Source organism: Mercurialis annua, linkage group LG4 (assembly GCF_937616625.2).
Source record: "Mercurialis annua linkage group LG4, ddMerAnnu1.2, whole genome shotgun sequence".
In the NCBI taxonomy this organism is placed as follows: domain Eukaryota; kingdom Viridiplantae; phylum Streptophyta; class Magnoliopsida; order Malpighiales; family Euphorbiaceae; genus Mercurialis; species Mercurialis annua.
In genome coordinates, this window is record NC_065573.1 from 38855526 (window position 1) to 38870216 (window position 14691).

At 34.6% G+C, this 14691-nt stretch overlaps 4 protein-coding genes across 9 annotated transcripts; 2 read left to right on the top strand and 2 right to left on the bottom strand.

Annotated features, from left to right (window-relative positions):
• The first annotated feature begins 2679 nt into the window (after positions 1-2679).
• LOC126677252 (lignin-forming anionic peroxidase-like) lies at positions 2680-4712 on the top strand. The gene is made up of 4 exons (XM_050371792.2): positions 2680-2929; positions 3298-3489; positions 3588-3753; positions 4121-4712. Exons 1-4 carry the CDS (start codon positions 2717-2719, stop codon positions 4513-4515), a joined length of 966 nt encoding a protein of 321 aa, XP_050227749.1. The 5' UTR covers positions 2680-2716; the 3' UTR covers positions 4516-4712.
• On the bottom strand, positions 3223-7079 carry LOC126677247 (replication factor C subunit 2). Of its 4 annotated transcripts, none has more exons than XM_050371785.2 (8): positions 6779-7079; positions 6559-6665; positions 6363-6464; positions 6006-6201; positions 5362-5490; positions 5082-5276; positions 4867-4981; positions 3223-3352 (listed from the first exon to the last, which is right to left on the bottom strand). In XM_050371785.2, the coding sequence occupies exons 1-7, from the start codon at positions 6938-6940 to the stop codon at positions 4871-4873; spliced, it is 1002 nt and encodes a 333-aa protein (XP_050227742.1). In that variant the 5' UTR covers positions 6941-7079; the 3' UTR covers positions 3223-3352; positions 4867-4870. The 4 variants fall into 4 exon arrangements, with proteins under 4 accessions (XP_050227742.1, XP_050227740.1, XP_050227741.1 ...); XM_050371783.2 differs by lacking the exon at positions 3223-3352 and adding an exon at positions 3505-3815 and having other exon boundaries at positions 6779-7078; XM_050371784.2 differs by lacking the exon at positions 3223-3352 and adding an exon at positions 3904-4432 and having other exon boundaries at positions 6779-7078.
• A 992-nt stretch (positions 7080-8071) lies between these two features.
• LOC126676127 (uncharacterized) lies at positions 8072-9797 on the bottom strand. 2 transcript variants are annotated; one of them, XM_050370255.2, is made up of 3 exons: positions 9427-9797; positions 9045-9347; positions 8072-8841 (listed from the first exon to the last, which is right to left on the bottom strand). In XM_050370255.2, the coding sequence occupies exons 2-3, from the start codon at positions 9308-9310 to the stop codon at positions 8274-8276; spliced, it is 834 nt and encodes a 277-aa protein (XP_050226212.1). In that variant the 5' UTR covers positions 9311-9347; positions 9427-9797; the 3' UTR covers positions 8072-8273. The 2 variants fall into 2 exon arrangements, with proteins under 2 accessions (XP_050226212.1, XP_050226211.1); XM_050370254.2 differs by having other exon boundaries at positions 9045-9797.
• Positions 9798-10305: 508 nt separating this feature from the next.
• Positions 10306-13398, top strand: LOC126677827 (E3 ubiquitin-protein ligase At1g12760-like). Of its 2 annotated transcripts, none has more exons than XM_050372624.2 (5): positions 10306-11081; positions 11282-11404; positions 11502-11634; positions 12321-12485; positions 12948-13398. In XM_050372624.2, exons 1-5 carry the CDS (start codon positions 10522-10524, stop codon positions 13119-13121), a joined length of 1155 nt encoding a protein of 384 aa, XP_050228581.1. In that variant the 5' UTR covers positions 10306-10521; the 3' UTR covers positions 13122-13398. The 2 variants fall into 2 exon arrangements, with proteins under 2 accessions (XP_050228581.1, XP_050228582.1); XM_050372625.2 differs by having other exon boundaries at positions 11285-11404.
• Positions 13399-14691: the final 1293 nt, after the last annotated feature.

Sequence of the window (14691 nt, forward strand, 5' to 3'; positions counted from 1 at the left end):
AATCCTGTTGAGATTGTGGCTAAGGGTGTTCATGCTTGTCAGGAGTTTCTTATGAGCCATAGTCATGTTCCTTCTTCACTTTTAGCTCAATCTGTTCAGATTACTCATCAGTATCAATGGCATCCTCCTCCAGTGGGGTTTCTTAAGCTGAACTATGATGCAGCTACTCATCAGAGTGGGAAATTTGGTACTATGGGGGTTGTAGCAACTGATCATTTAGGTGTTATTAAAGCCAGATATACTGCTTTTTTCAGATTTATCTGGGATCCAGGACTACTGGAGTTTCTTGCCCTTCGTCAATCCATGATTTGGGCTACTGCTAATGGCTGGAATCAAGTGATTTTTGAAGAAGATGCCATTCAAATTTCTCAAACTCTCAATTTTCAGAAATCTTGCTCAGCTTCTTCTTGGGGAATTTGTAGGGATATTATGCATCTTCGTATTTTGTTTCAGAAATCACTTTTCCAGTATATCTCTCATCGTTTAAATTCATCTGCACATAACTTGGCTCAGGCTTGTAAACGTTATTATATGCAGCTGTTTAGGTAAGTTTTGAGGGATAAATTCTGGGTTGTATGTGTCTGATTATTTCCTTAATATCATACCCGTTTTGATAAAAAAAAAATCGACTAATTTACATATTTTTTAACCTATTACTCAACTCGCCCATTAGGCCATTAGCATCATCTTCATCAACCACTACAACTATTAACACAAATAAATGCCACTACCGTCATCAATACTAACATCATAAAACTGTCTCTAACGGACAGTAAATGAAATATTGAGTGAGTTTGCACAATAACAGATTGACTAATAGTTCACTAAAACTAACGGAAAAATTAATTTGTTATAGAACGCAAGGAGTTAATTGTTCTCCTAATCACCATAAAGGGTTAAATATTTATGAACTCCAATCACAAGGGTTAACTAGTACTCCCTCCGTCCCATTTTAGAAGTCCCATTTGACTTTACACACAGATTAAGAAAACATTAATTATTCTTGTCTTTTCATGTTTTTTCATGTTTTGCCCCTATTAATGATAGTGGAATTTTCCATAGAGCTCCTCTAAGATAACTAAAATAAGGGTAAAATAGAGTATTCAATAGAAAAATATCCTAAAAATAGTAATGGGACTTTTTAAATGGGACATCTCAAAATGGAATATGGGACTTCTTAAACGGGACGGAGGGAGTACATTTTATCTTAAACAGTTAGTGTAGGTTATTTGAGAGGTAGACTCTGCCGCATATATGAGTACGGCTCGGATCCGCGACTTAAGATAGCAGAGCGCCTTACCAACTAATCTCGTCTTGGGGTTGTCTTAAAGAGTTAATTTTTATAAAAAGTTTTTTAGGTTGTGGATTCAATTCCTCTCATAAAAGCTGAACATCAATCTACTAAAACGGGAGTTCAATTGCTCATACAGATGCTCCCTCTTTCCAGTCATAAAAAAAAGTTAATTCACATAAAAGTTTGTTAAAAGTTTAAAAATAAAATGAAACTTCAAAAACAAACATATATTAATTTTTAAAAATAGTATTATTAAAATATTAAAATAATAAATGTTAAATTAAACGTTAAACATATATAAATAATACTCCCTCCGTCCCGTTTAAGAAGGGACATATCCCATTTTTATTTGTCCCATCTAAGAAGGCCATATCGTGTTTTCTGTGCCAATTTATGTTGAACTTCCACTTTTATCCCTTTAGTTATTTCAATATGTATTAAATGCAACTCAATTTACAATAAATCTATACTATTATTAGGAGAAACTACACTAATAAATAGGGGTAGACATGACAAAATAAAATATTGTCTTATTTTATTAATTTTTGTGCAAAACTCATTTATCCCTTCTTAAACGGGACGGAAGGAGTAATATTTTTAAGGTCTAATTACTTAAAAAAACCCCTCCTTGTAATATTTTTTCGTTTATACCACGACCTATGAAAAAGTTCATTTGTACCATTTTTTTGATTTTTTGTTTTCAACTCTAACGTAAAGCACTAAATTGAACTCTTTTTATTTAGAAAAAACTTAAAATAATCCTTCATTTTTTAACTTATTTGTATTTTTTCAAATAGAAAAAAGATGATATAACCCATCTTTTTAATTATTTTTAATGTTTTCATCCTTTAATTAATTAAATTGTCAAAAAATAAAATTTTGGGGTACAATTGAAAACAGAAAATCAAAAAAAGGGTACAAATGAATTTTTTCCTAGGTCAGGGTATAAACGAAAAATTGTTTCAAGGTGGGTTTTTTTAAGTAATTAGGCCTATTTTTAATAGGATTCAATTATCCAAAAATTTAAAAAGTTGGTTAAAGCTGTAAAAAGATGTTGTCAATACTGATCAATCGAATTTTCACTATAATAAAATTCTTACGTCCCTTTCTTCAAATGTTAAACATCTTTCTACAAGTTAAATTTTGACATTTTATGTCAACACTGATTAATCGATTTTTCAATATAATAAAAGGCTCCAATTTCTTACTTCTCTTTATACAGTAAGAATTGTTGAACTTTCATTACAGCTGACCTATAATATAATATTTTAAATCCTATGACTTTGGGAGCATTCAACTGGAAAACAGGTCACTCCCCATTAAGCTTTGGACTCTATAAATATGAATCATGCATAATTATACACTCCATCATAAACTAATTTAATTTGCTTTGCATATTAAAACAAAGAAAAATAAGTAAAAATGGCTTCTGTTTTATCATGCATTTGCATGGTTTTTACAATGTTAATAGTGATGATTTTCTCAAGCCAAGCTCAGCTTTCTTCAAACTTTTATGATAGTTCATGTCCTTCGGCTTTAAGTACTATCCGAGGAGCTGTTAGTACAGCTGTCTCCGGCGAGCCGAGAATGGCTGCTTCGCTTATTCGACTTCATTTCCATGATTGCTTTGTTCAAGTATATTACCATTATTTTTTATGTTTTCTTTTTATTCTTGCTAAGTTCTAAATAACAATTAGGGGTGCGGCGTTCAGTTCAAATCGATCCGAACTGAATTTTTTAAAAGAATGAGTCGAATTTTAAGAATGAAGAGAAGATTGAAAAGAATCAGAATAGTCAATTTTTGGTTGGATTTTCTTGATTCGGTTCGATTTTTGGTTCAATTTATACTAAAACTCAACTGATTTTTTGTTTAAAATCGAACGGTAACTAAAAAAACATTTTTTCTAATATTATCAAACGAAACTGAATTTGGTCCTATTCGTTTATCCGGTCTTTGCATAAAGTGAAACTTTGAGCTAATTCATATAATGTGTGATTTGCAGGGATGTGACGGGTCCGTGTTGCTAGACGATACAGCAACCATAACCGGCGAGAAAACTGCACGAAACAATGCGAATTCTATCAGAGGATTTAATGTTATTGACAATATAAAGTCTCAACTAGAAAGCATATGTCCTGGAATCGTTTCATGCGCTGACATTGTTGCTGTAGCTGCTCGCGATGCTTCTGTGGCTGTAAGTATCATCATATCTATACTATTCATTACTGATTTTGATTAGAGCATAATCGATAAAATCATTGTTACATATGAATTTTACATGGAAAACTACAGGCTACTGGACCATCATGGACAGTGAACCTCGGAAGAAGAGACTCGACCACAGCAAGTCGAAGCTTGGCTGATAGCAACCTTCCTGCCTTTACAGATAGCTTGAGCAGTCTCACTTCTTTGTTCAGTACCAAGGGATTGAGTCAAAGAGATATGGTCGCCCTTTCAGGTTTGAAACTTTACTTACTAAGATAGATTTTGCTTTATTCTTCATTTTTCTTTAAACTAACGCTGAAATTAAATAACACATATTTTAGCAACACTAATGACAATACTAAAATGAAATAGAAACTGAAAAGAAAATACTCGGGTTACGATATAGTGATACAAATCTTTAACGATCCAAAAATTGCCTTAAATGATGGATTTGAAATTAAAAAATTATCCCGTTACGAGTAATTAATAGAGATCTCTATATCAGCTTCGATTGACATGTTATGGATCCTATAATTTCAACCTGATCAAAGTTGTGACTCGTTAAGGATTATTTCTGTATCATTAAGTAATTTACTAGATTTTTTCATTGTGATATGCAGGAGCACATACAATAGGGCAAGCACAATGTGTGACATTTCGTGGTAGGATATACAACAATGCAAGTGATATCGAAGCTGGCTTCGCTGCGGCTAGAAGAAGTCAGTGTCCAGCAGCCAGTGGCAGTGGAGACAGCAATCTCGCACCTTTAGATTTGGTGACACCCAACACTTTTGACAACAACTACTACAGAAATCTTATCAGCAAGAGAGGTCTTCTTCAATCAGATCAGGTACTTTTCAGTGGTGGAGCTACCGACACCATTGTTAACCAGTACAACAGAGACTCTAAAGTTTTCAGAGCTGATTTTGCATCTGCCATCGTTAAGATGGGAAATATAAGTCCCTTAACCGGTTCCCAAGGACAGATACGAAGGGTTTGCAATCTGGTTAACTAATTTACCAATTTTCACTTGTCCGGATAAACAATACTAAATATCTAAATGTTCCGTGTTTGTAATAAACAATGGATGAATGGCTAAGCAAGATTCATACCATTTTTATTTAATATTTTTTTAGTTTCTATATGTGTGTTCATGTAATTCATCATTTGATGGACCTTTAAAAAGAAATTACATGCGATCTTGGTAATTAACTACTAACATTTCCATAACAATTAAGTTAATCAGTTACCATTATGAGAAACTCCTACAAAATTATACTCTCGGTTTCTCTTAACAAACATGCTCCAGGAGATCAAAAGAGAGATGGCAACTCCCTGTGTTGCAGTAATAAACAGAGCTACGTACCATCTTATGCAGCTTTGGCTGTCTCGCGAACTAGTGCAAATTTAGCCAAAAGGCCACACAGCTGAAGATAAGAACCTACTCCATCACATATTCTCATATGAGCAAATCCAGTTTCCTGCAAAACCATAAGAATCAATAAAGGAAATTGGGATTTAGGTTTTGTTTAGACAGAAGAAGGTAATAGCAAAAACTGGACCCTGGTATGGACCGTTTACCTTCATGAACTCCAACTTCAGATATTCAGCCATGTCATAGTTCTTTATGATCCGAAATAGGGTTGTAATTATGTCAGTAGGAGAATAACCCAAATCATAGAGCTGCTTCAGACCAGAACAAGCATCATCAAATTTTCCCTCAATCACATGGCGAACCATGTTCTTCACGTGCAATGGATGAGGCTGGTCACAGACCTGAAAAAAGCCAACATGCTTAGATTTACAACAGCACATTGACACTTAACAGCAAGTTAAAGGAAGTAAATAAGTAACTTATAACCTTGAAAACATTTTCCTGGTTGACAAAACGGAATCCACTGTTTGTTGCTTGCAAGTTATTCAACGCTTGCCTCATATCCCCATCAGCGGTAAATATGATAGCTTCAAGGCCTTCAGGAACATATGGAACCTAAAATTGATTAAAAGCAAAAATAATACAAGTGCACTAATTAGATTAACACAAAAAACTGGAAGTACAATAGGATTATAACTCAGCTAAAAAGATCTTGTTTCAAAAATTAAGATATAACCCAGGTTATCACTCATCTCATGTATTTTATCAAAGTCTAGGCACCACCAAATTTTTTCACTGCTGAGGCACTCACTCATATTTTCTCTTCAAAGGGTGCTTTTCCAAATTGTATTTACAGTATGATCATTCTTAGACTCGTACCCGACATTTAGTTCTTTTCAATGTGATAGCTTTATTAATCTTCTTAAATCAGTGTTTCACCATCATTTCGTATGCTATACAAGAACCACTGATGGAGAATTTTTTTTTTGCCAAAAACCACAAATGGACATTAAGTTAAGTAGATAAAACCGATCATAACACCAGGGTTCATTTTGGCAGCAAATGAACAATAAAATTAAGGAAATTGAATTAGTTTTTAGCTCTAAATAGTGCTAATGAAATCTACCTACCTTTTCAGATTCAACTACGACCATGAGACGACCAAGAATCTCTTGATCAGACAATCTTGAAAACCGAACAAGTGCACATCGACTCTGAATAGGCTCAATAACTTTCGAAGATGTATTGCAAGCAAGAGCAAAACGGGTAGAGTTCGAATATATTTCCATTGTCCTCCTCAAAGCTTGTTGTGCTCCAGATGTCATGCTGAGAATTGGCCAATATAACAACACAGAATACAAGATGGTTCCGCACCCGAGAATGATCAGCAACCCATGAAAAAAATAAAATTCAAATACGAATTAGTACTGAAACTATACAACGAATAGCATTAAAGAGAATGAAATGCAGCCTAACTCGGCAATTACCTATCAGCTTCATCAAGAATTACAACTTTGTGTCGTCCCGGAGGTAAAGTTACTTTCTTTTGAGCAAACATCTTAATTTTGTTCCTCACAACATCTATACCCCTATAAAAACAGAAACCAAAACCTGAAAACTTAAGTAACTTAAACTATTAAAAACATGAAAATTCGGAGATGTTAATTTGATTGTTTTAATCACCTGTCATCCGAAGCATTAAGCTCTAAAACAGCCTCTTTATAATTAGGCCCTAAAAGCTCATGTGCAAGAGCCAGAATACTCGTAGTTTTACCAGTTCCAGGCGGTCCCTAAAAGCAATAACAAAATTAATTGAAATTGAAATACAGAAATTAGGGTTTAAGAAATTTCGACATTAAAATTTTAAAAAATAAAATTGAAAAATTCGGCACAAATCACGTACGGAGAGGATGAGGTTAGGCATGTTGCCGTCACGAGCGATGACTTGGAGGCGAGAAACGGCGTCTTCGTTGCCGACGATATCGGAGACTTTGGTGGGCCTGTATTTCTCCACCCATGGCATGTCGTAGTTTTGAGTGGCGGACGATGATGACGATGATGCCATTGCTGTCGCTGTCGTTTAAGCTAAGGTCAGTGGAGAATATTATTTCTGCTGCATAGATCGATAAAGTTGCTGAAAGCAACTGCTGTTCTTAGAAACCCTCTAAATTTGGAGGGAAAATAAATTATGAGAAGAAGGAAGCAGGGTAAATGTTTGTTGACAGTCCCTCAATTTTCTTTTCTTTTCCGTTATAACTTCTAAACTTTAATTCATAATATAGCTCATCGGTATTATGTAGTATGATTATTATTACCAGATAATCAACAAATAGATTTTCCGTTGTCACATTATTAAATTTATAATGAAAATAAAGGTTCAATGACAGATAGTCACAAAACATGTATTTTAAATTCAAATTTATGAAATATGAAAAAAAAAAATTAGCCTTTGAGAAGAAAAAAATATGACACAAACAGATAAACATTGAGAGATTTCCGAGTATTTAATTCAAACAATGTTTATCTAAATTCCATTTAAAATTGGCTTAATCATTAAAAAATATTTTATAGCCCGATCAAATTCATCAATTTTTTTTTTGGTGACGAGGACTCACTCTACTGAGCCGAAAACTCAATATCATTGTCAAACCCCGGGATGTGGACCGCCCGCAAGCCCAATATTTTATTTTATTTTTTTCAATTTTGATCTATTTTTTAATTTTAAATTTCAACTGTAGCCAATTGTTTAAATCGGAGTGGGAAAAAAATCAAACATACTCTTTATATTTGAAATTCTTGACAATAAAAAAAATTGAAACAACAAATCAATATGAATGATATTTTTGATTTTTTTTACTCTAATTTCAACAGATGACTAGAATTAAAACTGAAAATTGAGAATTCAATTAAAGTTGACGATTTAAAAAAATTTAAGCTATAAACAAACAAATTTGAAAATGTGGCTTATTTTGGAATGATTAAGCCATTATAATTCAAATGAGTAGATATATCTTTCATTTCTAAAAATCGAATTTCTTATTAAAATTCAGTTGATTCGAATTTAAAAATAATAACGACATTTATGAAATAAATGTTATAATTAATTCAATTAAATCCTTAGAATCTTCTTCAAAACTGAAACTAAGGAATTGTGAATTGTGAATGAGGACACATACTACTTTTACTTCAATAGGGATTCAGAAGCAAAATAATCATTGAAGAAAAAATAATCCTGAACAGCCAATGGTGAAAGAAAAACCATATCAATCTTCTATGAGCAAACTAAACTGCAATTCCTAATCCTACACTCTCTCTTCCCCTAAAATTTGATGTTACATCATCCAAGAACCACTTGTGAATATTTCACTCTCTTAAAAGCCATATATCCATTGGTGAACTCACATGAAAAAGGGGATTGTCAAGTTAGCAACATTTCCAGAGCCACCCTGCTGATTGCTCTCGGCCATTTCCTTCAAGCTCGCCCAAGATTTCCGTTTCCTTTTACTCGATGCGTTAACAGTTTCCTCACCATCTTTTGCAGCCTTGTTATCTTGAGATTCCTCAGACTTTTTAGATCCCGATCTGTTTCTCTTTCTCCTCTTTGCATCTAGTAAACTAGATCCATTTATCATGAATGGAGTAGCTGGACTAGCTATCTCATCAATTTTAGCCATCTCTGTCTTTGTTGCTGATTCATCAAGCTTCTTCGAGCTGACAGAGTTCTCAGGAATCGACTTGGAAGGTTCTGACTCTTCGTATGACCTCTTCTGCTTTCTCTTAGATGGGCATATATCTTTCATATAACCTTTTGGAGTGCCTCTCATCAGATTACGGTGTGAACAAAAGTGGCACTTGTAAACCACATTATTCTTGCAACTTGGTTTCTTACGTCTGCTCCTCGACTTTGCACGAGTCTTCTCAATTCGTATTGTGCAGTTAAAACCAGGCTCAAGAACTGTCTCACATCTGCAAAACAGTGGATGCATATAAAATCAGGCTTCAGCAATTTAACCCATTATGAGAATACAATATTGTAGAAAGAAGCTAAAAATCAAATCTTTCCAAAACCAATAAGCATATGATAGTGATACGATCAAAAATTTGTCAAGGCAACAACCGACAAGATATGGTAGCTGTGAGAAACGCAAAAGCAAAGTAGCCAGAGATACCTCTCGCACTGAATTAAAGAAGTGTCTGGAGGGATTCCCAATGCTTCGGCTGCAGCAGCGTATTGGCGTCCGTAGGTGGCGGTCAGAGGGGACGGGATTGAATGTTCCCTGCTGGCCCATGCTGCTATATTTTTCAAGTGCTCGAGTCTCAAGAGTTTTGGATCACGAACATTATTGGTGCCTTGAGTTTGTAATCTGCCTGTTGTTTCTTGTCTTAATGTAATTGGTGTGTATGGTGACATTTTTACGCCTCGCTTCTTGCCCATGGTTTTCAATGTGCTCAAGTTTATGAATTGCTGCAACCTGTACATAAATCCAAAAACTTCTTATTTCACACTAAAAAACATAATAATTTGCAGAGTGCATAGAGAAACAGATTTACAGGTATAAAGCCACCACGATCACGGGGAATTTGGTGCAGCAACGACAATCAGCACAAGTCACGTGGTGGAGAGATCAACTGGCCCAAAATTAAAGGGGGGAGGAGCAATCTCTGCTGGGTTTTTTCTCCTAGTAATTTAGTCGAACATATGGTGTACAGAATACAAGCACATGAGATAAGAACGCCATGTGAAAGCGAACAACATAAAAAAAACTTACGACGAGAATGTGCTACAATAAACAAGAAAAAGTTTAATCAATTCCCTAGTTTTTATCAAATCAGCAGCCCCAGAGCAAGAAATGTACCCAGATAAAACGTCTTCTTTTGAGATTTTTTTTTTAACTGATTTTGGACTCTATTTCTTTTTAGACATGAAACGACAGCGTACGAGACTTTCTTATATGAACTACATTAACTGAAAACGACAAGATAAGACTTGGATAATATCTAGACAACACATGATAACAGTAATTACCCAACTGCATTTATTATTACAGCATCAGCAACATCTGCAAACAAGAAACGGACAAACAATAAATGGATAAAGAATCATTTTACCCCTGAATTTGACATTAAAATATTACTCCCATCCATAGTTAATAAATTAATTTCCATTTTGAATGTCTAAATTATATTTAAAAATTAATTATTTAATATATATAAATAAATAAGTTAATCAATTGTAAATTAAGAGAGTAAAATTCTTAAATATAGTACCTTAACGCATTTTAAATACAACACAATTTACAATGTGACACTGATAATTTTTTTTGTTAAAAATTGCTAATATTGACTTTTTGTAATTTTTTACATTAAGTTCAGGGTGTAAAACGAACCATTATCCAACAATAAATAAATACTTCTATTTCCTGGTTATCATCATTAGTTCGTCATCATTGTCATTGATAATCCCTCTCTCTCCTCCTCTGTTCGTCTTTGAATTATTGAAAAACTCCCAAGTAAAACTCCACAATCTAATAAACTAATCTATTTCCATTATTTTCTTCAAAACAATCCCTAATCATTATCTCAAAATCATGGCCTAAATTAAAAATCCTAAAATCTCTCGAAATTTTTTGACCAAAAATTGCCAATATGTCCGCAACAACCGCCCCTGACCACCCCGTCCCACCAACCTCCGATGACATCGTCGATACGACGCCGTTGCTTTCCTCCCCTTCACAATCCGACCTAAACAACAACAGCAATAATCGGCGATCTATCCGCCGACAATCCCTCCGCGACGCCGCACAGTTCCTCCGCCGGGCAAGCAGCCGCCGAATGATGCGAGAACCTTCGATGCTGGTGCGTGAAACCGCCGCTGAGCAGCTTGAGGAACGGCAGAGCGATTGGGCGTATTCAAAACCGGTTGTGATTCTTGATATGATTTGGAATTTTGCTTTTGTAGCAGTAGCGGTTACGGTGTTGGTATTGAGTGGATATGAGAATCCTAGTATGCCTTTAAGGTTGTGGATTGTCGGATACGGGTTGCAGTGCGTGTTGCATATGGTTTGTGTTTGTGTTGAGTATAGGAGACGGCGAAGGAGACGGGTCGGGTTTGGTGGTAGTAATGGAAATTCGGGTTATAGTTCGCGTGGAGGCGACTCTGGTGAGTATGTTACTCTGGCTCAGCTTGAGGATGATAGTGGAACCAGGTATGAATTTAATTAAAATCTTATTATAGATTTTTCATATCATATTTTTAGTAACTTTAGTTAACTTGTCATTGTCTTGTTTTGGTTGCTGTTTACTTTCAGTATTGATAATTATGGTTGAGATTGTATTATTTGTATTTATATGACTTTTATTCAATATGAGATTATTTGATTACTTTTATGTTAATTAATGTTTACAGCAGTGTAGCGAAGCATCTGGAATCAGCGAATACGATGTTTTCGTTTATATGGTGGATTATTGGGTTTTATTGGGTATCTGCGGGTGGTCAAGATTTGGCGCATAACTCTCCGCAACTCTACTGGTTTGTTTTTAACTACTCTGCATTTTTAAGGCTGATTTTTGGAGCGTTTTTCTGGTAATGTTGTCTCATGGTTTGTAAAATGGTGTTTGATCTGCAGGCTTTGTATCGTTTTCCTTGGTTTTGATGTGTTCTTCGTCGTTTTTTGTGTTGCTCTGGCTTGTGTCATTGGCATTGCTGTTTGCTGCTGTCTTCCATGTATTATAGCAATCTTATATGCTGTTGCAGACCAGGTAGCTCACACTTTACAGTATATGTGCTCTTTTTCTGAATTTTGAATAGCTGCAAAGTTGCCATGTTTTGGGGCCTTTTCTTTTCTTTCTTTAGATGTTATGTGAGTGAGATGTGCTAGCTGAAATGAAATGCTTAAAGCTTAATTGAGGAGTTAACTGCTGAGTCTGCACTTTATATTGGTCAGATATACGTGAATGGATATAGTCTCCACTTTATCCAACAGATGTGAAGATGTGAATTTTTTTTAGAGAGATAGACCTTAAAGCTGCAGGCTTCCTTTTCCAGATCTTATTGTTATATAAGAATGCGTAACTGTAGTCTATTTCAAACATATTTATAGATGTATAGTTTGGTTATTTGAATGACACAAATTAGATGCTAGGAGTAAATGTTCCATTAGGAAATAAAATGGGGTTAAGGGAATGAGAGGAGCATGGTCCAAAAACATGAGAGGATGTAAAACTTTGATAACTTGTCAAGAGGAATTGGATATTAGATATACAATTTGACCGTGAAAATGAGTAAGACAAGTGTGAGACATTTTCTTTTGTGCGACTTTATCATTTTCCCTTATAATATCTTAAGTATGGTATGCAGCTTTTAGTCAAAATTTTCAAGTAAGAGTCTAATTTTAAAGCAGTGCTGTTCATATTCTCTCTTCATTTTATTACATATGTTATAACAGGAAGGAGCGTCCAAAGAAGATATTGACCAGCTATCCAAATTTAAATTTCGAAGAGTTGACAATAATGAGAAGCTATCTGGTGATGAACAAGAAACTCTGGGTGGAGTAATGACTGAATGCTGTACAGATTCGCCGGTCGAACATGTTCTTTCAGAAGAGGACGCGGTACATGTTTCATCTTACATGCACTAGTTTACTCTATGACAATGCGGAAGCATGTTATGTGTCAATATAAGTTTGTCGCTTACAACAGTGTTTAAAAAACTGAATTGGTGGCCGAACCTGTGTGGACACCAGTTCCGGTTCAACCAGTTACAACCGCTGGTTAAACCAGTTGAGTACAATTGTGAAAAATTCAAGAAAAATTTCCCAATGCCAAGAAACCGGCCTGTTCAACTGGTTTTAGTAAACTCGCCGTTTCTGCTGGTCCAATCTGGCTGGACCGGGTTTCCAGTTCTCAGGGGCTAGTTGGACTGGAAAGCTGGTCGCTTCCCAATTCAACTGGTTGAACTGGCTGGTCCAGTTAGGTTCTTGATCACTGTCTAACAGTTCATGTTGAATGATTAAAACTTGGTTGAGTGTTAGAAGAAAATCGGCATGATAATTGGTGCTTTATATAACTTGCAGGAGTGTTGCATCTGCCTCTCTGCTTACGATGACGGAGTTGAGCTGAGGGAACTTCCTTGTGGTCACCATTTCCACTGTACCTGTGTAGATAAGTGGCTTTATATTAATGCCACCTGCCCTCTCTGCAAATACAACATCTTGAAGAGTAGCAACCGAGACAGGGAAGACGTGTAGAAGGATTGCGATTGATGTTACAAGTCTTTAGACTTTGCATTTGGTTCTATCTCGCGAGCATTTTTCTATGAACAGCATGGCATTAGACTGCATATAGTGTTGTTTTATAACTTTCTTGTTATAGTAACAGTCATGGTTGTTGTAGTTGTAGCATTGGTGGCAATATTGTGTCTGGCTCTGGCTTGCTATAGTTCATGTGTATATTTGTGTTGCTCAGGCCATGTAATGCTAAATCTCACTGCAGCCTTCTTTCTTATATCCTTATATATTTTTTTAACTTTTCCGATTTTTAGTTCGATAGGTTCATATTGTAGACTCGAATAAATCGACACAATGCTATTTTTCATGTGCTGTTGTTTCAAGGGCTCGTTTGTTGTCTTATGATATCTTTGGCTGAAGTTGCTGGATTGTTCTCTGTATCATCAACGCTTCTTAATAAACTGTACTATGCTCGTTTATCCTACAACTTGTTTGAATTGATGCTTCTCGCAGTATTTAAAAAATCAAACTGGTGTGATCATCAGTTTTCAGCCACCATTTCGACTAATTTAACCAATCAAATAAAAAAATAATTGTTTCTTAGTTATAATATCAAAATTCAATGCGTCTAGATCTCCTACTGCCACATCAAATCCTCAGCCGGCGCCTCAAACACACTGTAGTCCTGTATTTGTTCCAATATGTGAGCCAAGTGATTTAGCTTGAGGTTAGTTATTAAGTTGTAGAGAAGGAGAATGTGAACTAATTTTGTAAGTAAAACTACTGCAGACAAACCCGAAATGTCCAAAATATACTTCAATGCACTTCTGAAGATAGGAACGTGTCCTTTAATGTACTTCCAAAGTCTATGGAGATTGAATCGTTCGACGGTGAGAAAATTCCAATCCAAAATTTTGCAAAGTCACAATGATGGGATAGGAAAGTTGACGAAGAAATATTGAATGTCAAATGAATTATGAACACAAATTATTAACCCGATCTACATGCAATACACAAAATCTCCAAACCTTGCAAAAACCATGACATTCACAAAATCTTGTACAATGTACATGAATTTTGCATTTCGTTTTTAGAATATAAGATTTCTTTTATTTTTTTATCATTTGGGAAAGAGAGCGCTTGTGAGCCGTATTTTTTTTATTTGTTCATCCAGAAAAAATAATTTTCTATAATTATTTATTCATCCAAAAATATAAAATAATTTTGCTTATCTATCTTTCACATTTATCCCTCATTATAAATAACTATATCAACTATATTTATATGTAATGGAATCAAACCATTGATAATTAAGTAATGTTTGATTATAGGGTTATATTAGTAATAATTAAGACAAAAAGAACACTTTTTTAATTTGTGTGATATATTCTATATGGACAAATAAAAAGAACAGTTGAAGCAGTACTAGAAAATTAAAACATTCATCAAATAAATACTAGTTAACTAATTATGATTATAAAATATGTTATTTTCAATATAATCACTATTATTATAAATACTTAAAATAATAAAAGTGAAATTAACTATAGCTATTATATGTTTTATACTAATTTAGTAAAGTAAATAATAC

Bases quoted from the DNA above. Each gene is read 5' to 3' on its own strand.
- LOC126677252 (XM_050371792.2), top strand. From the start codon at position 2,717: ATGGCTTCTGTTTTATCATGCATTTGCATGGTTTTTACAATGTTAATA. The intron at 2,930-3,297 runs GTATATTACCAT...TGTGATTTGCAG, and splicing joins TCCATGATTGCTTTGTTCAA to GGATGTGACGGGTCCGTGTT. The intron at 3,754-4,120 runs GTTTGAAACTTT...TGTGATATGCAG, and splicing joins AGATATGGTCGCCCTTTCAG to GAGCACATACAATAGGGCAA.
- LOC126676127 (XM_050370254.2), bottom strand. From the start codon at position 9,355: ATGTACAGGTTGCAGCAATTCATAAACTTGAGCACATTGAAAACCATG. The intron at 8,842-9,044 runs GTATCTCTGGCT...ACTGTTTTGCAG, and splicing joins TCTTTAATTCAGTGCGAGAG to ATGTGAGACAGTTCTTGAGC.
- LOC126677247 (XM_050371785.2), bottom strand. From the start codon at position 6,940: ATGGCATCATCGTCATCATCGTCCGCCACTCAAAACTACGACATGCCA. The intron at 6,202-6,362 runs GTAATTGCCGAG...GCCAATTCTCAG, and splicing joins ATTCTTGATGAAGCTGATAG to CATGACATCTGGAGCACAAC. The intron at 5,277-5,361 runs GTTATAAGTTAC...GGCTTTTTTCAG, and splicing joins ACCAGGAAAATGTTTTCAAG to GTCTGTGACCAGCCTCATCC.
- LOC126677827 (XM_050372624.2), top strand. From the start codon at position 10,522: ATGTCCGCAACAACCGCCCCTGACCACCCCGTCCCACCAACCTCCGAT. The intron at 11,082-11,281 runs GTATGAATTTAA...TAATGTTTACAG, and splicing joins GAGGATGATAGTGGAACCAG to CAGTGTAGCGAAGCATCTGG. The intron at 12,486-12,947 runs GTACATGTTTCA...TATAACTTGCAG, and splicing joins TTCTTTCAGAAGAGGACGCG to GAGTGTTGCATCTGCCTCTC.